The sequence below is a fragment of the Nelusetta ayraudi genome, unplaced genomic scaffold (genome assembly GCF_046127955.1).
Source record: "Nelusetta ayraudi isolate G7.1 ecotype Tasmania unplaced genomic scaffold, CSIRO-AGI_Nayr_v1 ptg000011l, whole genome shotgun sequence".
NCBI lineage: Eukaryota > Metazoa > Chordata > Actinopteri > Tetraodontiformes > Monacanthidae > Nelusetta > Nelusetta ayraudi.
In genome coordinates, this window is record NW_027466061.1 from 15,546,759 (window position 1) to 15,572,566 (window position 25,808).

General features: G+C 42.8%; 5 protein-coding genes across 6 annotated transcripts; 3 read left to right on the top strand and 2 right to left on the bottom strand.

The window, feature by feature from the left end:
• The first annotated feature begins 527 nt into the window (after window positions 1-527).
• On the top strand, window positions 528-3,415 carry agxtb (alanine--glyoxylate and serine--pyruvate aminotransferase b). Its single transcript, XM_076021373.1, has 11 exons — window positions 528-852; window positions 1,232-1,424; window positions 1,523-1,587; window positions 1,683-1,783; window positions 1,873-1,943; window positions 2,021-2,105; window positions 2,191-2,289; window positions 2,423-2,492; window positions 2,666-2,761; window positions 2,871-2,999; window positions 3,200-3,415. The coding sequence occupies exons 1-11, from the start codon at window positions 577-579 to the stop codon at window positions 3,305-3,307; spliced, it is 1,293 nt and encodes a 430-aa protein (XP_075877488.1). The 5' UTR covers window positions 528-576; the 3' UTR covers window positions 3,308-3,415.
• Window positions 3,416-3,643: 228 nt separating this feature from the next.
• thap4 (THAP domain containing 4) lies at window positions 3,644-6,185 on the top strand. Of its 2 annotated transcripts, none has more exons than XM_076021376.1 (5): window positions 3,644-3,800; window positions 4,847-5,000; window positions 5,114-5,223; window positions 5,752-5,855; window positions 5,923-6,185. In XM_076021376.1, the coding sequence occupies exons 1-5, from the start codon at window positions 3,776-3,778 to the stop codon at window positions 6,031-6,033; spliced, it is 504 nt and encodes a 167-aa protein (XP_075877491.1). In that variant the 5' UTR covers window positions 3,644-3,775; the 3' UTR covers window positions 6,034-6,185. The 2 variants fall into 2 exon arrangements, with proteins under 2 accessions (XP_075877491.1, XP_075877490.1); XM_076021375.1 differs by having other exon boundaries at window positions 5,955-6,185.
• A 693-nt stretch (window positions 6,186-6,878) lies between these two features.
• bokb (BCL2 family apoptosis regulator BOK b) lies at window positions 6,879-14,763 on the bottom strand. The gene is made up of 5 exons (XM_076021374.1): window positions 13,663-14,763; window positions 12,902-13,241; window positions 11,511-11,639; window positions 8,814-8,977; window positions 6,879-7,865 (listed from the first exon to the last, which is right to left on the bottom strand). The coding sequence occupies exons 2-5, from the start codon at window positions 13,122-13,124 to the stop codon at window positions 7,740-7,742; spliced, it is 642 nt and encodes a 213-aa protein (XP_075877489.1). The 5' UTR covers window positions 13,125-13,241; window positions 13,663-14,763; the 3' UTR covers window positions 6,879-7,739.
• A 2,135-nt stretch (window positions 14,764-16,898) lies between these two features.
• On the top strand, window positions 16,899-20,846 carry elovl1a (ELOVL fatty acid elongase 1a). Its single transcript, XM_076021377.1, has 8 exons — window positions 16,899-17,184; window positions 17,810-17,911; window positions 17,996-18,186; window positions 18,459-18,539; window positions 18,673-18,729; window positions 18,827-18,932; window positions 19,279-19,418; window positions 19,530-20,846. The coding sequence occupies exons 2-8, from the start codon at window positions 17,851-17,853 to the stop codon at window positions 19,833-19,835; spliced, it is 942 nt and encodes a 313-aa protein (XP_075877492.1). The 5' UTR covers window positions 16,899-17,184; window positions 17,810-17,850; the 3' UTR covers window positions 19,836-20,846.
• Window positions 20,847-21,437: 591 nt separating this feature from the next.
• Window positions 21,438-24,983, bottom strand: LOC142885176 (cell division cycle protein 20 homolog). Its single transcript, XM_076021378.1, has 11 exons — window positions 24,828-24,983; window positions 23,998-24,210; window positions 23,786-23,916; window positions 23,608-23,704; window positions 23,377-23,505; window positions 23,044-23,240; window positions 22,855-22,949; window positions 22,532-22,769; window positions 22,306-22,431; window positions 21,972-22,089; window positions 21,438-21,866 (listed from the first exon to the last, which is right to left on the bottom strand). Exons 2-11 carry the CDS (start codon window positions 24,185-24,187, stop codon window positions 21,691-21,693), a joined length of 1,497 nt encoding a protein of 498 aa, XP_075877493.1. The 5' UTR covers window positions 24,188-24,210; window positions 24,828-24,983; the 3' UTR covers window positions 21,438-21,690.
• Between the last annotated feature and the right edge of the window lie 825 nt (window positions 24,984-25,808).

Consider the following 25,808-nt stretch of genomic DNA (forward strand, 5'->3'; position numbering starts at 1 on the left):
GCGGGCCGTACATTGGCCCGTCCCCTCTCTTTAGAGAGCAGATTGGCTCTCGCAGAGGAGTCTCCTCTCCACCCTGAACTTACCTGAACTGGTCTGAGCTGCCAAGTACAGTTCGTTTCCTGCTCATTTTCCCATGTTAGTTCAATTGTCGCTGACAAAACTACTCCTTAAAAACTACTGCTTAACCAAACTGCGAATATACTGTACATTAGAATGTTGTTCTTAAAGTTATCAATCTTGATTCCAAGAAAATATTAAATAAATAAAAAAATCATCATTATCATGGTCATCATAAGAATGAACTGAGAGCTGTTTATCTTCAATTCTAAATCAATTTAAATGCAGACAATACACCTTTATTGGATATAAGAAGAGGAAATTGCTGCCGAATCTTTAAACAATTTCCAAGTAAAGTTTGAAAAATATTTATCTTGTTGCGCTAACCATCAAGGGGCAGGGTGCTATTACACCGCCCCACGGCCAACAGGTCAAAGACCTGTTTGTTTTAAATCTTCACGCAACCGGCAGTGTCAAGTTCACTTGCTCGCAGACATCACAGGAACCAGTACTCTCACCATGATGCAGCGGACGTTGCTCAGCCGCGGAGGGTTGCTCGTCCAGCAGGCGGCAGCGGCCCTCGACAGTCCGCTGGCCGCCAGGAGCGCGCCCCTGCTGTCGCGACTGGACCGCTCCATGTCCTCCGTCACCATCCCGCCACCACCATGCGTGCTACGACCGCTAGAAGCTCCGCTGCGGTACCTGTTCGGGCCAGGACCCTCAAACGTCCCTCCACGTATACTGGCTGCAGGAGGCAGACCAATAATTGGTCACCTGCATGCAGAAATGTATGAGGTAACAACTTGGCAAAATAGGATGTAAAAGGGTTATGTAATTTTATGCACAAATAATATTTGCACCCAACGCCGGATGTTTTAAATGGGATTGTGGCTTATATTAATTGTGTTTTATCTTGATGGTCTAGTTTTATTCTAACGCGACGCGTTAGACTAAACGCTTCACCCGAACTAACCAAGAACAGAAAAAACACACATTTCCACTAATATTTCAATTGAATGACTCAACGTCAACAGTGGGGCAAATAAAGTCAGCCTGATGATCAACTTCAACTGGCTGCGCACCGAGTATTTGTTTGAAGACACAAATTGACGGTGAAATTTGCGAGATACTATAAAGTTGCTTTCCTACAGGTTTGATTTTGTGTTGGATTTAGATCATGAATGACATCAAAAAGGGGATCCAGTACGCCTTCCAGACAGAAAACAACATGACCATCTCCATGAGCGGCTCCGGCCATGCGGCCATGGAGTGCGCGGTGTTCAACACGGTGGAACCCGGGGAGAGCGTGCTCGTTGCCATCAACGGGATCTGGGGGGAGCGCGTGGCAGAGATCGCAGAGAGAATGGGTGCGTCTTCAGGCGTGCATGCCTTTACGCACCGGTCAAACCTCACTTTGTTGTCAAACCACCAACGGAACAATAATGTTTGATTAAAATATCTGCAGGTGCAAATGTACATCGAATGGTTAAAGCACCTGGAGGATATTTCAGCAACAAGGAGATCGAACAGGTAAGCGCAACGTCTCTATAAACATCTTTGGGGGACATGGGGGGGCGGGGGTCAGATTTGCGTCTAATAGCAATATATATTTTCCATTTTTCCAGGCCATGGAGAAGCACAAGCCCGTCCTGTTTTTTCTAACACATGGAGAGTCCTCTGCTGGCCTCTGTCACCCGGTAGACGGCATTGGAGACATCTGCAGAAAGTGAGCCTTCAGAAGACCCGCTAAGACGAGCAAAAAATATGATGTGTGACCTTTCCTCTGACACCACATACTGTTGTCGTCCCCTGTAGGCACAACTGCCTTTTTCTTGTTGACACGGTTGCATCACTTGGTGCCGCGCCAATTTTCATGGATAAACAAAGTAGGGGCACAGTGGATTAGTAGACTCGGGTTACTCAGTGTGCCTGTGTTATATAATTAATTTCTTAATCATTTCAGACATTGACATCTTGTACACTGGCTCTCAGAAGGCTCTCAATGCTCCTCCTGGCACAGCACCTATCTCCTTCAACGACAGGGCATGGTAACCTAAAACAAAATAAGAACTTCAAAAGTCCTGTGAAAAGTCTCCGTGCGTATGAACATTATCTCTCCACTATCCCTTACAGCAATAAGATGTTCAACAGGAAAACAAAACCAGTATCCTACCTCTTTGATATGACACATTTGTCCAACTACTGGGGTTGTGATGGCAAACCAGCCAGAATGTAAGTGCACACCAATCATTTTTAACCCCCTACTGTCAGAAAACTGCTAAGGTTTTCGCTATCATCAGGCTAATATTTGAAAAGATTAATTCATTATTCCACAAATATTTACACCACTGTATTTAACTGTTAGGTACCATCATACTGGTCCAGTGTCTGGTTTCTTCGCCTTGAGAGAGAGTCTGGCCATTCTCGCAGAAAAGGTATAAACACAAAAACCTTCATAATATTTCATTATTTAAATCAAACTTATGGCTCAAATTTAGAAAAAGTTGTGTGAATCGTGTTGGGGAAACACACAGTTCCATATCCACCATGTGTTTATCACTGCCTTGTTGAGTACCACTCAGATTTGTTGGTATTTTGCTCCCCCTAGGGGCTGGAGGAGTCCTGGAGGAAACACAAGGAGGTTGCAGCCTACCTGTACAGGGGACTGGAGGATTTGGGTGTCAAGCTCTTCATCCCTGAAAGGGTGAATGAGACATAAAAATGCAATCACTTGCCGGCCGGATGATATCGGCAAACTAGCCACCATTCATCAGTGATGTGTAACCTTGGTCCGTCTGTGACGCTTTCTGCAGGACTTGAGGCTTCCCTCAGTCACAACCATAGCTGTCCCTGAGGGCTACGACTGGAGGGAGTTGCTGACTTATGTCATGAAAAATCACCAAATGGAGATGACTGGAGGTCTGGGTCCCTCCGTGGGCATGGTGCGTTGCCCTACTTCAATTTGACCAAATGCTGATTGTTGAGTTGATTGACGTCAGTGGTTATTGTTCATGGAGACCACTAAGAGCCAGAACCTTTATTCTTATCAGTAGACAGATGCAGATGAAACCAGTTTGTACAGTACAGATCACTCTGCTGAGTCACTGCAGGCACTGACTCATTTTGCTTTCCTCCACATTAGGTCATAAGGATTGGATTGATGGGATACAACTGCGAGAAGGCCAACGCTGACATGGCGCTCAATGCCTTGGCAGACGCTCTCAAGAACTGCAAAAAGAGCAAGGCTTAAAGGAGACCAGTGGATGGGTTTTGATTTGAATTCATAATTAATGGAAATCAATGCAATGTGATGCGACTGCACTGAACGATGCCAATAAAGAGCGTATTTTGTCAACCACTTTACCTCCCTCAGTTTGCTTCAACAACAATTATTATTAGAACACAAACTGTTTATCAAAAGGCACACATCATCATCATCATCATTATTATTATTATTATTATTATTATTATTATTATTATTATTATTATTATTATTATTATTATTATTATTCGTAGCAGTAGTAGTAGTAGTATTCATAATGTATTTGTTTTACTTTCTGTTCTAAACGCAATTTCCCAAGATGCTTAGCTCTTATTGAGCCGCATAAAAACTACGTCACAACGATTGAGTGAGAGAGTGCGGCGCTTGTTCAGTGTATGGATGTGGTTTCGTGACATTTAGTGACAGGGGTGCATTCGTCGGCAGGCTGAGTTAGTTATGGCGTCTTCTGAAAGTCACACAGGTAGGATTATCGATCCATTTTGAATTTTAGAACAGTACACATGAAATAATAACAAAAACGATGTCGAATGTTTTAGCTGTAGCACTATTCAAGGTTGAATAGGGCAGACTAAGAGCAGACTGGCAAGCCTAGCAGCAGGTTAATACGGTATAATATGTTTCCAAAGTCAGCTGCCACTGGTACAGGCAAACATTGAGGAGGTGCCGCGGTAAACGAATCAAAGACCCAGACCGCAGTGACACTTCGTACGGCTTTAATTGCGCTGTGATTGTACACAGTGTCTGTGTCCGGCTAAAATAAAATTAATGTTGCATATCACTTTGAATAATTTTGAAATAAAATTAAAATAATTAGTAGTAATTTGTACGATAGGGAGATCACCTTCCCCTGTTTTTGAGAGTCTTCCTCTTGCTTCGTCATTTTCTCGACGACGGTGTAGCACTCCCCCCTAGTGGTGAATTGTGGGTAGATCAAATTTGCTGCCTTACTAAATCTCCCTGATGCATATTGCTGGGTCATGGCAGCCCGTGTAAATCAAAATTCCCTTCACTAATGTTTTATAACTATATTTGTTTGTAGCCTCATGGAAATCGTTGACTTGGATTTCCAGCTCCACTTTTCAGACATCAAACCATGTGTGTTGATTGATTGATTGATTGATTGATTGATTGAGTTTATTTTCAGTCACACCACACAAATAATACAGTACAATAAAAGCAGCTATCTGTGTCACACTCCAGTGACAGGTGAGGTGGACTGAGAACTCTAAACTGGCCACCGGTGCGAGTGCGAATCATTCAGTGTTTGTCGTTCTCTTTGGGCCTGCATTGAACTGGCAACTTGCCCAAAGTGTAACCCTGCCTTTGCTCAAAGACCGCTGTGTTTGGCTCCAGAGTGCAGGAAAAGCAGTTGAAGGAAGAAAAAAAACAATGTTGATGGCTATTGTAGTCTCTTCTTTATTTCATTAATGACACCCGTAAGTAAGATTTTTATGAAAACAACACGATTTTGGAATAAAATGGTTCTTGATTGTTCTTCCCCATCAGTGGAGCTGAATCCAGCCCTTCTCCCTCTGGACTGGCTCCTGGGCCCCTGGGAGTCTGACGAACCTGGAGAGGGCTGTTTCCCCTCCATCAAGCCTTTCCGCTACACAGAGACACTGAACTTCAGCCATGTGGGCCAACCGGTCATCAACTTCACGTAGGTTTACAGACCACTATCTACACATAGGACACAGAGCAAAAGTCAAAGCATTTCTTGACTGAGCTCATTTATGATTGATGACTTGATTTGATTTGTCATGATTCCCACAGATTTAACGCCTTTCACGCAGAGACCAAGAGGCCGCTGCACAGGGAGTGCGGCTTCATTCGCATGCAGCCAGGAACCAACAGAGTGGCATTTATCATTGCACAGAACTCAGGTAGACGAGTCTGGCATGAGCAATGTCATGCAATCTGGTATGGTTGCTATAGCAACTAAATAGGCAAGTCAACAACAAGAGGAAGTGAGGCAAAGACTTATTATATAACCAAGTTAAAGGTTATGTTGATGTATTCTGCCTTTCAGCTTTTCATTTGATTTAGAATTTATGAACATTAAAAATTAAAGGTGAAAATAGGTTTTGAAATTATTTCATTCAAAGTGGTGGAAATTTGACTTCAAATGGAGACGATGAGCTTCTCTGTATTTTCAGTTTGGGACTTTTTCAAGACACTTTTTTAATTGTTATGTGGGTTCTCATAATATTACTGTATTCAAGTGTAAATGTTCTACTGCGCAACATATCAAGAGTCAAATCTCGCAAACAAGTTTTCAAGGGTTTAAAGGCTTTTGTCTCAACCACTTTGTTTACTAACATATTTACACAGTGTGGCCTGCTAGAAATGAATACAACACACTTGACATCAATCTTTGTGTGCTTATAAATCTAGTGCGTGTGTTTACGCAGGTCTGGTGGAGATCGAGGAGGGAGAGCTGACGGCGCAGCAGCTGAACCTGCAGAGTGAAGCAGTGGCCAGAATCTCATTTGCCAGGGAGCCACACGTTCAGCAGGTGATTGTCCTCAGCTTATGAAGAATAATTATCTATACATGCGCTTTAAATACTCTCCTCACACCAGACGGTGACTGTGCCCACTGCCCCGTCTTTTAGATCTCTCGAGTGTTTCAGCTGCGACCAGACGGCAGGCTTGAGCAGACCGTTTCCATGGCGACTGACGGCCAGGAACTGATGCAGCATTTGCACATCACCTACCGACGAGCATCTTGACCCAACTGGCACCTTGACAGCTTCCTTTTGATGCATGTAAAAATACCTCAACAAGTGACGTAGAAAGATGAGAGAACGTACCAGTCAAGTAATAAAAATACCTGTAAAGAGGAACTCCGTGTGCTAGCAGTCAAACACAAGTCACATCAGGTGTAAATGAAAGGTTAAAGGGATATTCCACCCAAAATCAAAGTTTTACTCAATTGCTTCTCACTGCTGATGGTCTAGACTTCAGTAACAGAAGATAAATCAAAAAACACACCAGGTTTTTAGACAAATGATCTTCTCTCGCTCTCTCTCTCTCTCTCTCGCTCTCTCTCTAGTTCCATGTAGCTCTATCAAGTATGGATTTAGTCTTATTATATCAGTGCTTTGCAAGAGTGCCATCTTTGTTTCTGAACTCTGGCTGAAAAATTCTACACCATGTAATGGAGACCGGGACCCCACCTTTTAGGTGGGAACATATTCTTGTATACAAGTAAGTCTGAGCTTCCAACCCTATTTTGAAATCAGCACACATAAAGACATAAAGTAGGAACTATTTTTGCACCTAAAGTCATTTATAGAAATGTGCAACTGGGGCTAAATTTAAAATTATTTCTCTTTTGGTTTATTGGTTTCATAAACGTAAACCAAGAAAAAGTTGTGTTGTTTTGTGTGGCTCAATTTGTGCTGTTTTTTTCTTCTACATTATTGGTGTGTCTTCTGATTTTATTACCACTGTTGAATGAAGAACTGAGAAACACAAATTCAACATGTTGTCTTAAAAATAAAAGCTCATCCAATTCAATTCACTGCACACAAGAATAGAATTTCTTGGGTTTATTGTGGATTTTCATACAAAAAAAGGAAAATTCAGACGCACAATAAATTAACACTGAAAGTGATGACCATCAAGCATACCAAAGAGTCACCCCGAAGACTAATCCTAACAGCGGGTATTTACACTGCAGCAGCTTCAGTTCATGTCTTAATAAAAAAAAAATGGAAAAAAAATCATAAATAAACTATTAACATTCTTTAAAAAAAAAAACAAATCTGTAGCACAGAAATATGCAGCGACGGTGAGTATCAATCTCTCTTTGGCCAAATATGGGCAACATGAGATTTTCCTTGTCAGTGGTGACTAACGTTGCAACAGAGCCAAACAGCTTGGACCGTATATATATATATATATATATATATATAGGGACACAGTGTCCGTTTTGACAGGATAGAAACTGGAGCCAACCTCTGCTTTGAAGTGAGAGATGTTTGGCTTTCACCTGGTGTCTTTTTCAAATGAAGTTCTCGCCTCTCGCCTTCTGACAACGTTCTTCTGTTTGCATTGTTCAAGTTTATCACAGGAGTGCTTCTTCTTCTTCTTCTTCTCCATCTCCATCGTCTTGACACATTCAAAACTGGACACCATCACACATACGGCATATGTGCGAAAAACAAAAAAAATATGTACAGGAGAAGTGCAGAGACACAAACATGCTCTTACAAGTGAAACTACTCTTTGGATGAAGGGCAATCACTCACAAGCCCTGACTGATATCAGCTGGCAGGCTCAGTCCCCACCACGGCAAAAGTGTCTTGTCTCACATGTCCTGTGGTGATGGTGACAATGATGATGAGGAAGAGGAGGAGTAGGAGGAAGAGTCCTGCGTGGATGTTTTCTCTCGTTTACGGCTCTTTCATGACGTAGACGTATACTGTTGTGAGGAAGTACTTCAGCGACTCAACGGTGGAGGACAGCCAGTTGTTCTCAGGGGTGAGATCTTTCTTCACCACACACTTGGTGATCTCAGCCTGGTGGTTGGACACAAAACATTTCCAATATAAAACAGGAAGAAGATACAGGGCTGTAAATCTAAATACTGCAACGTTATTAATTAATTTTTTTTTTAAAAAAAAGAGAAAAAAGTATTTGTTTGCTGGCATCCACAAATTAGACAGTGTCAAAAAATAAAATACAAAAAAAAATAATATTGTTCACACTCTGGTGGATGAACTCCAATTAAAGCTAATATGGATGCTGAGGAAAAACATGACAGTCTTTAATATTCTCTATGTGATTTTTTTAACAATCAAAGAGATGCCAAAGATGAGCCCCCCAAAAATTTTTTTTTACTTCTTTTACTTGCACTACTTTGCAGCCCTTTGTGATGTCAAAAGGGGCATGAATACCTGCTTAAGGTCAACCCTGTTTTGTCTTGGGTTCTTTTGCAGGAAGCTGAAAACAGAGGGCTAAATTTTGTTTTTTGCGACAATCTGAGGTTTGCAGTTTTGCATGTTGTGAAAAATCTTTTTTTAATTAACAAAAGTTAATTGAATCATGCATTACTTATGTATGTATATATAAATAAAAATACTGAGTAAATTGATTGACATTTCATCATTTTTAAGTGCAAATCTTTGCATCTGATCAGCTAACAGGAAACCCATTCTTGTTTTCCAAGTAACTGCCCATCAGATTAGAGGCTTAAATCCTCCTGCTCACTATCAGTTTATGAAACCAAACTGAGTCCCCGAAACGAGATAAGAAGATAAATTTGTCTTCCTGGTTGTAATCAAGTCAGCATGATGGCATAATTTAATTTGTTGTCTTCTGCCTTTTTGTCCCCCCCAAAAATTTGAAAAACTGTGTTAAACTACAAACCACATAAATGCCCAAAGGCTAAAAATGAAGCAATAAAAAATTTGAAATGTGAGATGTTCTTGTTTTTTAAAGTGGCTGCATCAGGGTTTATGACTTACCCATCCCCCTCGTCTCTTCAGCCAGGAAACTAAAAACTTGCGGACAAACTGTCCCAGACTGTCAACGATGATGTGGACTGTGGATGGATGTCCATGTCTGACACAGTCCACTGCCAGAGCTCCCGCTACTGCGTACATGGACACCACCTTCCCCCACGTTATACCTGCAGCCAGAAGAAAAATTGACCAGGTCAAGTTGGCGTTTCTATTAGTGTGTGGGGAGAGGGTGACTATGCTCAGACACTAATCTTGAAATGAGGCATTATTAAACTGACCAAATTATAATATCAACAAACCACACAGATATCCTGTTTAACCTATAGTCAGTTTGCCACTTGTGAGGACAGAACATCAGATAATGATTAAGGATTAGACTCAGTGACCACATCATTAGATAAAATATTCAATTGTCTTGAAACACAAAAATCTGATCAGTCACCCACATGTTAAAACAGAGCACTTAGGCAAGAAGATGTTTAGGAGACAATTTTCTGAAGTGAGCAACAGAGTGTGGAATTTTGTAGTGATGTTGAATGTGGTGAGCGTTGTTGTTGGTGCCATACTTTTTAATTGCTTTAAATATCTCTGTGGGAGATCTCTGAAACGTCATAGCTGTCAAAAACATGACTGTTACTCTGTGGAAGCTCTATTGTCAACAAGCCACTGAACAGAATAAAAACAAACTTGTCTGAATTGAACCACTGTCCTTCTAAATGAGAAGCAAATATAAGTAGCAAACATATTAGCATACACGCACACAAATAATCTAAACAGTTTGGAGACCCTCAAAGTTGTAAAGTGTCACGTTTCTCGCATTTTGAATAGATAATTTCCCACTGTAAGGCACTAACTCCACTTCCTCTGGTCTGAAATTCTGCAGCATATCGTTTGACCTGAACTAATGCTGGTGGAGCAACCAGTGGACCTTGTGCTTGACTGATATCCAACTGAGCCAAATCAACAAGTAAATTAACAAGCAAATCAACAAGGGGTCAACATGCCGTCCCCAAATTGTCCGTCTTGGGTTTCAACAGTCTAACAACTATGAGTTTCAGGGGCAGCGAGGATTGTGATAACACCATCAATGATGGAGTGCCGAGCTTAACGGCATTAACCTGCTTAGGCCACTTTGCTTTGTCAGTACGATGGCAGACTTGGCGCGCGGCGGCGGGCCGTGGCTATAAGTGGACAGAGGTCTGGGCAAGCTTAAATGAGATAACGGTTCATGGAATCTGTCAGAGAACGTCATGTCTCTCTCCCGCCGCGGAGAAGCAGGCCAAGAATAGAGACAAGATTGTGGAGGATAAAGGAGGAGAGGAGGGCAGAAAGACATGGAGCAGGGGTGGGAGGAAGGCAAAGATAGACGGAGGGGCTGATTTCGCCGAGACCACAGCCCAGATGGCCACTCATGGGCCACGCAGTCACTGGCTGCAAGCCTTCCTGGCCCCTTAGATTGATGCTAATCCTCCTGGAGGCATATGACGGGAAACAAAGTATGCAGTTATAAAACAAATTCCGGAAGGCAGGAAAAACAAACAGAGGCTCGGTTTTCTATATATATCCAGGTTTGAGCGGCGTTCCAGAGGGACACAGTCAGCCTGGGTTCACCGCTCTGTTATTCTCCAAGAGGAATCCCACGCTGTTTTCACTCGCATCACCCCGGTGACGTCAACACAGGCTCACGCTCTGGCAGAGCACAGCCAATAAAATCATTTTACTTGAGTTCATTTCTGATCTTTGCCTTTTTTAGTTGCGCATCCCACTGTGACGGCGGCATCTTCTCCATCCGGAAGGCTCAGGATGGAAATTATGCTACTTGACAACATGAGAGTGCTTTGAGAAACTTCGAAATGTTGGCGCTGCTTTTAATAGCACTCACAGTTAAACTGTTGTCAAGACAACTGACGAAAACATAAAAAAGCCAAGATGCAGTTGTCTCTCTCTCCATCTCTCAAAAGGTGGAGATTTGTCGCTGATTCTAAATCTAAAATATGCTTAAATCACCTTTGTTGACTTGACGTATAGTGCTAAAAACATTGCAAATAAAGAATAAGTGGAAGATGGAAAAGCAGCACAACTTCCCATAGGGTCAAAACAATTTGAAGTCATTTTGAAAACCGGCTATTTTCTTTTTAGCATCATGATGTGCGTGATGCCGTCAGGAAATAACATCTACTGTATCATTTCCCATCATATGAATCACAGGCTACACAGTGGTGCAGTGCTTAGAACTGTAGCCCTAAAGCAAGAAGGTTGTGGGTTCAATCCCCAGACCTGGGGCTTTTCTGTGTGCAGTCTGAGATGAGAGCAAACTAGGTCCAAATATGAGGTGAAATATGATTGTGAATGGTTGTCTTTCAGTGTGGCTCTGCGATAAAGTGGCAACTTGTCCAAGGTGCAACGCGGCCTTCGAACTAGGACAGCTGGGATGGGCTCCAGCACCACCGCAACCCAGAGTGAGGAGAAGCAGTAACAGGAAAGGGATGGATGAATACTAGCACCTCTCTAGATTCTAGATTTCATCCACCTATTGAGAATGTGCGTCTATCAGAATACGGTTTAAACTGCAAGAGGTCTTCCACGCTAATTACTTCATGGTTGTCTGTGGACTACTTACAGGTTCAGCCCACTGGATAGCAACACACTGTGCAACATACAAATTCTGCAAAACCACAAAAACTATGCGTGTGCGTGTACCTGTGGAGAAGATCTCCGTTGCCACACCGATAAAGGCATCCGAGACCATGCTCTCCATGGCAACAGAGATGTTGAGCTGCCGCGCTACGTTCCTGTACACGCTGGGCTGTATGCACTCCAGCTCATCGCCTACGTAACAGGGAGGAAGAGCACAAGGAGGAAGGGTAGGGGGGGGGGGGGGGGGGGGGTAAATTATTAAGCCATTACAGAAATCTCAGGGACAGCAATTAAAGCCAAAACACAGATGTAATGTGAAACAATTACTTTAACACTCGCATAAACTATTATGCAACACAGCCATTTAACTCGTCTGAATTATTTACTCTGTTCCTCGACTGGAGAGCCGTCAGGATGTTATGGTCATTCATAAGCGTCTCTGTCGGCTGCTCTTGAAAAGACACAGGCTCATCTTTTTTTCTGCTGGTCTTCCACCGAGACGAGTCCTCGGCTCAACTTAGCTCCAACTAAACATTTTGTATTGAAAGAGCCGCCTGAGGGGTCAGATCGCCAAAGCCTTGTAACTCTCCGTTATGTCTTAAAACGCTGTTGAGTCATCTCAGTCTCATCCTACTGGTTTTTTAAAATTAGATGTGGGAGCAGCAGTAGGTGTAGGTTTTTAGACCCAGGGGCCACAAACGCACCTGTCCGTCAGCTCCAACAATCGCACTAAATGAATGGAGCCCACTAATTGACTGCTCCTCATTTACAGTGAACAGTAAGTGGATACACCTGTGGTACAGGAATTCTGGTCCAATGTTGTTGGACATGTGAGGCATTTGGCCAAATGACAAACCCGGTTAGTTCCCGTTAGCGCTGCACTTGCAGTTTGCTAGCCAATGAAATGAGTGTTGGAGGAAGTGCTGATATTTCCTCAGAGGTAGAAAGAAAAGGAAAGAAAGAAACACGGCGTCAGAATGGAATTTTCATAACTCATTTTGTCTTGACGATATTTAACCGAAAGTACATGTTTAAAGACATGTTTAGCGCTTTCAAGGCAAAGCTATCCAACAGAAGCTCTCATTTTCAGTCTATCTGTAAAACAGCTATAAATAACACTGGAGGTTTTTTGGACCAAAGAAATACCTTAAATGGATACATTTTAAGAACTGTGCAGCCATTGCTTGAGCCCACATTTGCTGAGCCTTATCCAGTGGGGGGGGAAAGAATATTTAAGCCTTACTAATAATAACATCTATGTTTTGTTTAAAGGTTGACGTAATCTTGAGACCATGACTCTGGAGAACAGCTGTTGTAGCCGGAGAAAAGGGCAAACACGACAAAATCAGAGATATATAATTTATGAGGTTCAAAGTCCAAAAGAAAACGTAAACCCTGCCCTGGAATCTCACAAGCTGATTGACAGAAGGATCTGTGTGTAGGGTTCCTCTCACCGAGACAGAGCAGAACCAAAGACACTTCGGAGAGCGCTGCATTTGAAGGCGAGAGGTTGAGTTCAGATTTGGACCATCCAAGTCCGTTCTGGTTGATCCTGGACAGAATGTAGTCCCTGCACAGGGCTTTGGACTGGGACACCAGCTCCTTCTCAGTCAACGACCTGTCGAACACATCCAGGACCTCTGCAGCAAAGACAGAGGACCGCCGCAGGACGTCCATGTCCTCCCGCTGGGGGATCTGGGTCAGAGAGTGGCTGACCTTTTGGGATCAGCTGTGTCTCGGTGTCCTCTCTTAATCCCGGAGGAACTAAACTGAACGAACTAGATGATATGGCATCTGAGGGGAACAAAAAACAGTCATTTAAAAAGGCAGCTGGCAACAGTTACTTTAGTAACTGTACAACAGTACAGTTTTGCTTTTTTTTTTGTAGTACAACAATCAAAATAAATTTACAAAAATAAGCGAGATCCTGCACATTAAAATGTTTTCTGCACAGACACCAGAATGTGAAACTTACATAAGAATATGATGGAGGCGTTATTGTTGTGAGTCACATGGTGGGATAGTCAAGATATTGCTACACTTCTTTGATTATGCAACACAAAGCTGATACCACAGGTTGGCCAAAAATACATGCTGGCTGCTGGGGAAAACGTTGCAATATTTTTGAGATCATTTCTGAGATCCTGAGTTTCTTTTTATTATTTTAAAAGGCACATTTTACAGTAGCCATGTGAGGAAACCTGACAAGACTCACCTGGAACGATGCGCTCCCGCTGCCACAATCAAGCAGAGGAAGCTCCGCGAGGAGGGGGGGGGAGAAAGAAAGAAAGAAGAAGAAGGCACAAGAAGAAAGCAGCCCGCAAGTGCACAAGGGACTGGTGCGGATCATCAGAAGCCCGGGAGGAGAGGGCCTGTCTGGGGTGGCATGGCCCGCTCGGTACACTTGCCTCCACGATTAGAAGAAGCCACACTGAGCAGCGGAGACGCAACAGTTTAGAGGCCGCCTACCTGTTGTCCCACCTTCCCATTGGAGCGTGGTGAGGAGCGCTGGATTTATGCACAAGGAAAGTCCGGAGGTGGAGTTAGAGCGTCTCCTTCCAGCCCCGCCACGGGGAGACCTCAGCACGGCACGTCAAGCGCGAGTTTCGCTGTTTTCATTCACAAATCGGACCAAGAGTGACGCCTGCACGTCATGTCACATTAAAGTAATCCCGTTCGCCGCCGCCTACCTTGAGTTGAATTCCCACTTCCGGGTTCTGTGAGATTCGAACTGCGCTTCTCGTGTCTTCCCACGGCTGACCTCCCGCCAGACTTTATGTAAGTGTTCCTCACCGAGGCCAAAAGTGTCACAGCGGTAATCCCGTTCGCAGAGGATCAGCAAACAAAGGTGTCCCCCCCTCTCCGCCCGATGACACCACTCAGATGGACTGCGCAGAAGACATTCTCTTGTTGTTGTTGGGGCATTTCCAAGATGGCTCAATTGATCTTTTGAACGACGGTTGTGTTGGAATGTAATCCGGTGCATTTATTTGGGTATATATTACAATATGTTTTACTCTAATCATGTAATGCCCTATATTTGGCTTTACATTTCGAAAATTTCAAATTCGAAAATAAGGACGTTTATTTCTTTATATTTTAATATAGCAACGACCCTTTTCCCTTTGTAATTATCGAATTTAAAAGATCGTCTCATGTTTTGCAATTTTCTAGTTGCCAGCACAGCGTCGCTGTTACTCACTTAATGTGTGTCCATTTTTTTTTTATTATTCTGGATGATGTTTGTTGTTGTTGTTGTTGTTGTTGTTGTTTTGTTTTTCATTAGAAATACAGCAAAGAGGGTACAAGCCTAAGTAACTGAAATTAAAACTGATTATATATAAATATATTAAATATTGCTTGTTTTGTTTTGTTTTTTACAAGAAAGAAATCTAAGGATCCTCCTGGTTTATTATCGTTACTGTTATTAAAGTCAGTGTAAAAAAGTAACTTGTGACAGTGAATCTATGTTTTATTGTTCTAGTAACATGAAAAGGCGTGCTGGAAGGTATCTGCCGTTTAAAACCATGCAGACTTTAAACCTGTATTCCACTGAATAAAAGAATCACTGAAGAATACAACCCTGTCGTTTGATGTGTTTAGGTTCTGAGAGTGAAACAGCACTTAGAATCCATATAATTTTCAAACATATCTAGCCTGAACTAAATGAAGTTTAGATTGGAATCGGTGAAACAAGCAACAAATAATGTCTGCTAAGCAAACAAGGAACCCAGTGTTGTGTCTCTGCAGTGAGGAGTGAGGGTACCAGATTCCAAGAATGTCATGGCCTCGCACAAACACAAATGGAAATGTATGAAACATGTTTTGTAACCTCGGATTCCATAGAGTCCCGAGAACTGCATGACCATTCATTACTTTTTTAGTTGCCAATTTGAGGAGGTCACATGCAAAGGCATCCATTCACCTAATTGTTTCCAAATTGGATAATTGAGGACGAGCGGATAAGTATGTATGCTGCCAGACTGATAGTTGCTATGCCCCATTGACGGTGTTTGTTAGCAATTCGGTCAACTCATAGGACAAAACACAAGTTTAAGTCAATGTCCCAAGACCCAGAAGCACATGGAATGTTTAGTGGTGGGGAAAAAACAGCTGACTCTGCGGCTCTATGAAAACAGCATCAGAATCGAAATGGTTGATTATCGCAGAGGCAAATTTATCTAAGATAAGAAGAGGAAGAGGAAATACACAAGCATTTATGTCAAACTATTATATTTAAATAACTCAATACTAAAACTTGACAATCATAAAAAATACAAGGAGGGTTGGGTTCACCATTCCTTCGTCCCTGTACATCATGGGTTCTTGTAAGTTGTCTGAAGTTGTCTGATTATACTGGTTTGCAGGCTTTGCAGCATTTCTCAGATCGAAGTAGATCATATTCTAAAAAGAGAATATGATATTTTATTAATTACCTCCTCATCAATAGATTATAGGTCTAGAGGCAGGTAAAGTAACAGTCATATGAAGAGCCTGAAGCAAAAACGCTTACATCTTACTCTTTGTTCTACCCAAACAAATGCACTAACTACACTGTGATCTCCCCCCTAGAGAGATCGAGAGGTGAGCCCAGTTTCGGTCCCTAATTAGTTGTTGCTGTTGACCTCTGACCGAGAGTCACACCTTACAGAAACCTTTGGGGCATTCAGTGGGAAAGAAATAGCCTGCCCCGTGGTTTACGTTGTCCAGACCCCCCGCTTTGATGTGTTTCCTGATAAGGCCCTTCATCAAAGCATCTGTCCCACCCTTAAATTATCTTGAGAATTTGTCTTTTCACACTGAAACTGCCGTGAGCTTCAAACCGGCAGACGTATCAACACACTGCTATTTCTTGCCGCTCCGTCCCATTCCTTCCTTTCATTCCACTCATTCCAGCCCAACGTACGTGTGACAGCGTACCTTTAGGGGGTTAATCCAGATGTCACGCCCAACGTCGTGGGTGCTCAGGAAACAGGTAAAACCAGAGGCGCAGGAGGATTCGTCATTGCTCTGCAAGGGCTGGACTGGAATCAGGGCCTGTGTGCGCCACCAAAGGAAGGGATGGGCATTCAGGCTGTTAAGAATTTCACCTTTATCCCTAATCAGGATTTTCTCCAATGAATCGAAATAACTAAATCCTTGTTTTCTAATACTATCAACACCAGTATATGTCCTTATCTTAGCACTGGTACATATCATGACTTTTTAAATGTGAAACATTGGTGATTTGGCAAAATATATATTTAAAAAATCCTCAAAGTTTTTGCCTTTTTTGTCTTAAATGAAGAAAAATAGGTTTCTATCACTCTGAGCTTTCCACAACCTGTGACTTTCTGTCACCATTCCCACCACTTTCATTCATGAGACAGACCAATCAGAATCAGGCTTAGCTGGGGTGGAAGGTGGAGCCAAGCCCTGAAACAGGGTGTGGTTCTGAAACTAGCTCAGTCAGTAGCCTTGTGGTTTAAATTGAGTGGAAAGGTTTTTCTGTCTCACAGTCAACTCAGCAAGCCTTTTGCCTTTCCCCCCCTCATCTCTGGTCCTGCTCCCTCCCTCACAGCTTCATCTCTCACTGGATTATATGACTGCACAAACTGAAAACACAAAGATTCTTCAGGGCCAGGACAGGAGAGGACATGCCGCTGAGCTGCTGCTAAACTCGAACTCTCACTAGAAACCTCTGAACAACTGCTTCTCTCACAAACACAAGCAAGTGCTGAGGACTTGTCCCCAGCAGGTGAGTATCCAACAATGTCTCACGATTCCTTGCGGCTTTGGGCAACAAATGCGTGAATTATAAAATGAGCCATGTTGCCTTATGTTTTTTTGTAGCTTTTCTCCCTGTACCCAGGAGGTTTCTAGCCTCGGCTGGCATGGCTGACCATGAAGGGCCAAGTTCTTTGCCTCACCTGTTTGACTTGCTCTGTTAGTCAGCTAGGGAGCGCTTCATTGTCATCTAAGCGACAACTACAATTAGATGTTTCAGCTTGATGAAAAACAATTCAGTCTTTAAAAAAAAAACACCAAGAAACACTGTTTGCTTGTGAGATGCCAATCACCTAAAACCTTAAACCCACTGAATTTATTTAGTTGGTTATTTATTTGTTTTTTTGCTTGTTACAAAATGGTTTGGACAGTAAAAGCGTGCAGATTTCTGCCTCTTTTTACTAGTTTACACAAGGGCACTTAGAGTTGTTGATAAGCTTGTGCAGCTGTGCTTTGTGTGTTTAGTCTGTGGCTGGCAGGCAGGCAGGCAACCAGAAACACGGGTCTTTTTATGGCTCACCTGACAACCAACCCAGCTCTCACCTCAGGTCTTTGACTCAGCTGCTCTCTGTATATCCATCTGTCTTTTTTTATAGACACATCAGGGTTTTTATAGGACCAGACCTAAGCAGCCACCATGCTGCAAGACGCTGTCTCAAACCTCTTAAAGTTCCACAGTTATCTGCAGTCAAGGACTGGTACGTATCTCCATCACCAAAGTGTGTGCTCAACTTAACACATGCAGTCATTTCAAAATAGCTGTGTGTGTTTTCCCCCACCAGATGCGCGAATCAGAGACTACCCGCTGATGCAAAGCCCCGTGCAGATGACCTCTATTCTGCTGGCCTATGTTTTCTCCTCCGTGTACGTCGGGCCACGCCTGATGGCGAACCGCAAGCCCCTCCACCTAAAGACGGCCATGATTGTTTACAACCTGAGCATGGTTTTACTGAACGCCTACATAGTATATGAGGTAGATAAAACGAATGGCAGGTTGCGTGTGTGTGCGCTTGCATGGGATTTGTTTTTCTTTGTTTTTGTTGGACAGGTATCCACCAAACACAGTTTGGGCTGTGGTGAAAGATCTGTGGGAGAGAAACTCAGGGTCAAATAAGATGTTTTTCTGCATACAGTGAACATGCTGACTTTTTGCAATCCAAAGATACTCAGTTTTCCACTTTACAATCCCCTTAGTCTTTGCAATGACATGTACTTGACGGCCACCTATGTGTTTTTCACGACCAGTTTATGATGTCTGGATGGGCCACCACCTTCACGTGGAGATGTGATCTCATAGATACCTCAAGCAGTCCACAGGCTCTCCGGGTAAGCCGCTTTATTCTTCCAGAGCCTAAACATTCTCATTTTATCTTTCTCGTGGTTGACCTCTATGTCTCAAAGAAAAGTTTCAACAGGCTTGAGATCAAAGTTATTTGAACTTGTCTTTTCTTTCTCTCAGATGGTTCGAGTGGCATGGATGTTTTATTTTTCAAAATACATTGAACTCCTTGACACGGTAAAGTCGTTCTCCACTCCTTAATGCATTTATTTTCTCTGTCCTTTTTATTTGAGAACATGTCTCTTATGGCTGATCTGTCTTTTTTCAACCTTAGGTATTTTTTGTGCTGAGGAAAAAGCAAAACCAGATCACGTTTCTTCACGTGTTCCATCACTCATTCATGCCATGGACATGGTGGTGGGGCGTCACCTTGAGCCCAGGTGGGCAGCGGCTGTTCAGCAGTCAGCGTCAGACTCCTTGTCATTTGGTCAATAGCCTTCCTGCTTTGTACACAGGAAGAATTTGTCAGTCTAAGAGCTAATATTGTGGCATTTTGCATTCATAAAGAATGGACGCAACCAAACCGTTTTTTAACCATCACAGATACATGTTAGATAAAAAGATACACCAACACATATTTTCATTCTTTCATAAATATCCACATTTGCCAGTACACATTGTAATCATAAACACACATGTAAAGAATGTTGAGTAATCACACTCAAAAAAGATGTGTATGTGATTGCACATCCAGTTTAAACAATGTGTTTTAACTCATTTTTCTAGCTGGAGGAATGGGGTCTTTCCACGCCATGGTTAACTCAGGGGTCCATGTCATCATGTATTTCTACTACTTCCTGTCTGCTGCGGGACCTCAGTTCCAGAAATATCTGTGGTGGAAGAAGTACATGACTGCCATCCAGCTAGTACGTCTATTAAAACAACAACAGCTGGTCATTCATGGTTACACTGTCTTTTTTTTTTTTAAAGCCAACATCAATGCAGGTATTCAGTAATCCTCTCCTGTCATTTTACAGACACAGTTTGTCCTGGTCTCCATTCACATCAGCCAGTACTACTTCATGGAAAAGTGTGACTACCAGGTTCCCTTTTGGATCCACCTCGTTTGGATGTACGGTGTCTTCTTCTTCCTGCTCTTCTCCAACTTCTGGATACAGGCCTACATCAAGGGCAAGAGGTTACCTGCCTCCGAGAAGCCGAAGGTGAACGGTTCAACCAGCGAAGCCATCTCTGTGGTGGCCAATGGGAAACACCTGGAAAACGGGCACGCCAACCACCACATCAACGGCAAGGCCCTCGTCGGCAAAGTAAAAGAGATCTAACTTTTTGACTGACACTAGATGAAGGCTTAGTAGGCAACACACATAAATCGATAAGCCCGTTGGAACAGCCAAGGTTCCAGCATGCATCTCATAAATGGCAGTTTCAATTTAAACTAACTTATCTTATGCACATTTGTCGGGATATGAGTGTCTCTTTTTGTCACACTGTATTTGTTAGCAGTTGCGGGGTGGAAAAAAAATATTCTATGAACTGTGATGAACTTTGCATGGACACGTTTGGTGCTCATTTTTCTCACTCATATAGTATTTTTTTTTTATTATTATTATTATTATTAATAATATTGTTTCTAACTTGGGCCTCAGTCACACAAGCTTGACCTGCACTACCAACCGTTTAACTGGCTTGGCTTTGTAGCTCAGCATCATCACACCTCATCCACTGGAGGCATGCACAAGAAATGACTTCTGCATTGTTTCATAAATGCAGACTTCTTAAATGTCAGATATTTAGTTTTTTCTGCTTTTTATTTATCATTTGAAATAAAACTAATTTTATAGAAAGGTCTGTGTCATTTGGAAAGCAGCTATGTTGTGCACAACAAACTGCATCTCCAATTTTTTTTTTTGATTATTATTTTAGGAATTGTGGAAAGGAAATGTTATACTGTATATTACAGAGTTGATTTGTTTTGCATTTTTTGCAATTTAGGTAGTGACAACCTTGACTTTCTAAGTTTCCCACAGTGACATGTGAAAATTCTCCACCTGTCATGAAAGTGATTTCCATTTGTTTATAATTACATGGCCATTACATTACATGGCATGTCTGCCCTTCACTGTAAGATGCAGTAGAGAATCCAACCTGCCAGTGTTTACTGTTGTGGATTTGCACACAAACGAATAGCAGAAGAGTCTGGATGCTGTAGTCATATTGTGTTGCCAGCTTTTGTTTAAAAATTAGATCAGCGAATTACCACAGAAACATACATTAACATGAATGTGCAAGCGGAAATCACCCTAAACTCAAAAAAAATAAAATATTACAACATTGCTTGTCCCTTTCTTTTGACAGGTTTGACCTAAATGAACAACAAAAAATGTGTGTTGCATGTAGATTCAATAATGACTGTTAGATCTGCCGTTTGTTTTTGTTAGAAAACATAGAACCATTAGTGTTTTGACATCATAGCCAAGTACATTGGAGCTCCAGTACACATTCCTCTGAAATATAGTATATTTTTCAGTTTAGAGGTTGAGGGATAAGGGGTTCAAATCCATAAAAGTTGGTGATCACCTGAGCTCAGCTGTGGGTAAATTGGGAGAGCGGGTTGTCCAATGACAGTTGGGCGGTTTGAATCCTGGCTCCAACTGTCCACGTAACTGCCCTTGGGCCAAAATATTTTCTGCTTTACAGCCACCCATTGGTGTAAGAGTTTGTACAGAGTAAATTAGAAGCCTTTTAAAGTGCTTTGGGCAACCATTGACATGCTGAAAAGCACTATATAATTGCAACCTTTACCATAAAAGCCACAGCTTTACTGCTGGCAGAACCAACCAAATACTGCAAAGGGAATTGACATATTTTTGTTTAGCTGCTGTTAATATACTACTAGTGATAAAGACAAGGAAGAGACCATCAAGTCACATATGAACTGAATTTAATCAAATGCACAACACGAATGAAATAACACTTGAAACATAAAGTCAATTTAGTAAAAAAAAGGTCAATTACATTTCAACACAATAAAACCTATTCAACACAATTTACCCTGGTGGGTCTGAGGCCTCATGGCCATATACAGCTAAAATACATTGGAAAACTTTATTGACAATACATAAAACCAATTACATAAAACAGGTTTTCATTTTAGAGGAAAAGTGAAGAGAATTATATTTAACGGATTGACTGATGAAGGCCTCCACTGGTTGGTTTCATCATTCTCTCTTTGGCCTTCTTTGCCGGGTTCACTTCAAAACTCTTCCACATGCGAATGGTTTCATCTGCGGCAATTGTTGCCATGGTGGAGTTATCTGGGCTCATAGCCATATTGAGAACCCTGTCTTGGTGGCCTTTGAAAAAGATAAATATAAAAACATTTTAAGATAAAGGTATAGTACAAGTTCATGGGATTGTTTCCTTGTTTTCAGATTTATGGGACTTTGCTGAGATCTTACCTTTCAGTTCGATCACTTTGGAAAGGGAGGGGTACTTCCAAATGACTACACTGTTGTGAGCAAATCCATGTGCAGAGACCAACTCCTTGTAGTTTGGTGCAAAGGCCAATGCTGAGATCTGAAAAGCAAAGTTCAATCATTCAAGACACCAGTGGCGTAGAATCAAAGCCGGCCCCTACTAACCACTGTCTTAACATCTTTCTGAAGAGAACTGAGGCCAGACAAGCATCAGCGCTGATATTTCAAAAGCCTCACTAATCTCAACACTGAAGTCAATTACTAAATGCTTTAGCAATTAATAATTCAGTCAAATGTAGGAGAAGTGTGTGGCTACCTGGGACTGAGTGTCTATGGAGCTGATGCAGGAGCCACTGTTGACGTTCCAGATGCGGATGTGGCGATCGCTAGTGCCGCCTCCAGAAGCGAGGATGTTTGGCTGCCATGAACACCAAGCCAGAGCCTGCAGGGGGATTTTCAGACAGAACATTGATTTGACTTCCCAAAACATATAGAAGACAAGAGATTTAAATAAAGTACTTCTTAAAACCAAGTCTCTCAACCTTGACAGCGCCTTGATGTTCACTCCAGCTGCGGATCGACTGGCTGTTGTTGCCCAGGCCGCCCTCCTGCACACGCGGCCAAACGCACACCAGGTTGTCATTGCCTCCGCTGGCGAGGTATCTTCCATCCGGTGACCAGCGCAGACCACACACCTCCTGTGTGTGGCCGCTGAGCGTGGCGATGTGATGCTCTGCAACCCGCACGTCATGGTGATGAATGTTCCCCAATCTGGAGCCACTGCAATGGGGAGAAACACCAAACATTTGGTCAAACTAACCCATTCACACTGTTGTACAAGTCATGAAGGAGGAAGCAGCTTTACCTTGAGAGAACGTAATCGTTCCAGCTCAAGCTGCAGACTCTGGCTGAATGGCCCCTCATGCTACGTAGACACTTCTGATTTTCTACATCCCACAGCTGATGAGACAAGAGCAAATACATTTACATTTATCAAACAGTCCCTTGACCTCCTGATTCTCCAGTGAGACAAAGTGTCCCAAACACTACCAACCTGAACGTTGGAGTCACTGGTGCCAACAGCCAAGTAGCTCCCTTCTTTGGTCCAGGACAGCGAGCAGACATGGTCTTCCTCACGTTCTAAAGTCATGAGGAGGGTGATGTCTCCTCGAGTGGCATCCCACAGATAAACACTGTTGTGTAGGGCCACAGCAAGCAGATTCTGACTGCTCCAGTCAAGCAGATTCAGATCTGGGTGGAACAACAAGAATTGACGCTTACAAAAACAGTCAGTTATGATGCATACAAGTCAGCATTAAGACAGGTGTTCGTCACAACAGTGCAAATACTCGTCCTCTGGAGTTTGGTGGGTTCAGTGTGCACTCACAAAAATCATTACAAAGCTCAGGCGCATCCAGGACCCTCTCAGGAGTTGAAGATATGTATCTGTTCTTTGTGACAGAGCCAGGTGTCATTGTTTGGCCACTGTAGAGGACTTTCAAGTTGCTTTGATAACCTTCAAAACACAAAAGTACACATATTTAAAATGTGTTCAAACATCTACACAATTCCTATGTGACATTAACATCAATCACTGAGACCTCACAGGTCCACTCACCCTCTGGTGCATTCAGAGGCCTCCCTCCAATGTGCAAGATCTTTGCATCTTCAATGTTGAACCCGTTCAGCATCGTGGACATAGTTTTCTGGTTATCCTGTAACACACACACTGGTTATGGTCTTTCATTTGGGTAATGTGCAAACAGGAATGCGGGAGCTGTATGATAATAACTCACTGTGAGTGCTGTCTCGGCAGGATCATTCCCCTTTGAGATCAAAAAGCTTGCCACCTCCATCTGCTTGCTGTTTCTCACGGGGATGTAGCGGTCGCCTCCAATCCTGGAAGGGGTGTACTTTTTGCTTTTGCCTGCAATACAGACACGCGGCCTTAAACGATGGTCAAAAAACTGCCAGTGTGGTTGTGCAAGGCCAGAGATGAACAAGTTACCTGGGGTTTTACCAGGCGTTTTGGACGAACTAATGGAAGCGTTCCCACATTTCCCGGGGGACAAACCACTCAGGGTGGAGGAGCTCGAAGAGCTGGTCTTCCTCTGCCATCGCGCCATGGGGCCATTTGAGATGGGTACATCCAGCTTCAGGGTGCTGTGGATGTCATTCTCCAACCCAAAATGGGCCATTTGGATACAGCTCTATTCTCGACCTGTTGCAATGCAGCAATGCCAAGGACATAATGAGCCTCAGTGGTTGTTTGGCCATATCCTCCTCCTCCTCCTCATCATCATCCTGAAACACTACTGTGGCTCTTCAAGCTGATGGATGCCATTCTGCATCTCTCTCTCTCTCTCTCTCTCTCTCTCTCTCTCTCTCTCTCTCTCTCTCTCTCTCTCTCTCTCTCTCTCTCTCTCTCTCTCTCTCTCTCTCTCTCTCTCTCTCTCTCTCTCTCTCTCTCTCTCTCTCTCTCTCTCTCTCTGGGGGGGGGGGGGGGGTATTTACACCCATTGCACGTAAAGTCGTCCGAAACTCACACATAGTCGACAAGTCAACATCACCTTTAGTTTCACTCGTTAACCTAAGAAACACGGACGAGGTCGTGGCGTTAGCTTTGGCAATACTGGCCGTTATTTTCTTTAGGAAAATCGAAATTAAAGGAACAACAGGAATACTGAATTGACGTTAACACAGTTACGATTTGGTGTAGTTAACATCTGTCGACATACAGTGACTGCGCTTTAAAATGACCAAGCAAGCAGGAAGCAGCAAGTAGAAGTTAGCATTAGCTCGGACAGCTTGAAACTGCAAATACAAGGTAAAGTTTACCTCCGACGGCTCCGCTATCAGAATGAATCAAACTGCCTTTGTCACTTTTAAATCTCCAAAACAAACAAAAATGTGGGTGTTGTTCTGTTGTTGTTGTTTTTTTCTTCTTCTGGTGAAGTTGTGGATTTGAGCGTTTCACCAAATCGATCGCTTTCCAGTGTCGGCAGAGAGTTCAAATCTCGTGACGAAAGATGCCACACAGGTCTAAATGGACGAATGCACTCCAGCGATTGGCTCTTCTCCTTCTTCCTCTTCCTGGCATTTCCGGCAGACTAGATTCCTTGCGGCACATTGCTGCCTCCCACAGGTCAGATCTACACTGCACGTAGTTCAATCTTTACGAGATTAATCCTCCAGCGGCGATGGACTGTAGGACTGCTTTCACAGCCCTTGGTTGATTTTCGGTGGGATTCAGGAGGCTCTTTAATGTGACATCACTTGTTGTCTGATCTGCCACTTCTTTATACATCATCTTTTGCTCTTCTGTGTACTGGCTGCACTCCATGAGGACATGCCTCCCAGGTTGTGGTTTCATGCTCCAGCTCCACAGAGTCCGTCTTGATGCTTTCCAATCTTGAACTGGCCCCAGGCCCAGCCCACAGTGCCACAGTCAGCCTTTTGTTCCGTATTTAACAATGAAATTGTGTTTTGAATCGATACGGGATGGGGTTTGTCCCGTATTTCTGAGTTGTCTTTAACATAAATTTATTTTCGATGCAAACTCACCTCCATTTGCATAGAATTGGCATTCAAAACCGTAATCTACAAAGCTGCAGGCAATACCATTGCGCAGCCCATTCACAACAACTTTGTGCTGGCTGATTAGCTTGCATAGAATAGGCTATAAATCGGGATTGCTTGTTCTTTTCAGATTTTTTTTATTATTATTGTTCATTTGTAAAAAAAAACAAAACAAAACAAAACAAAAAGAAAAACATCCATCCTACACCTTATTGACCATACACTTTTTTTGAAACCCTA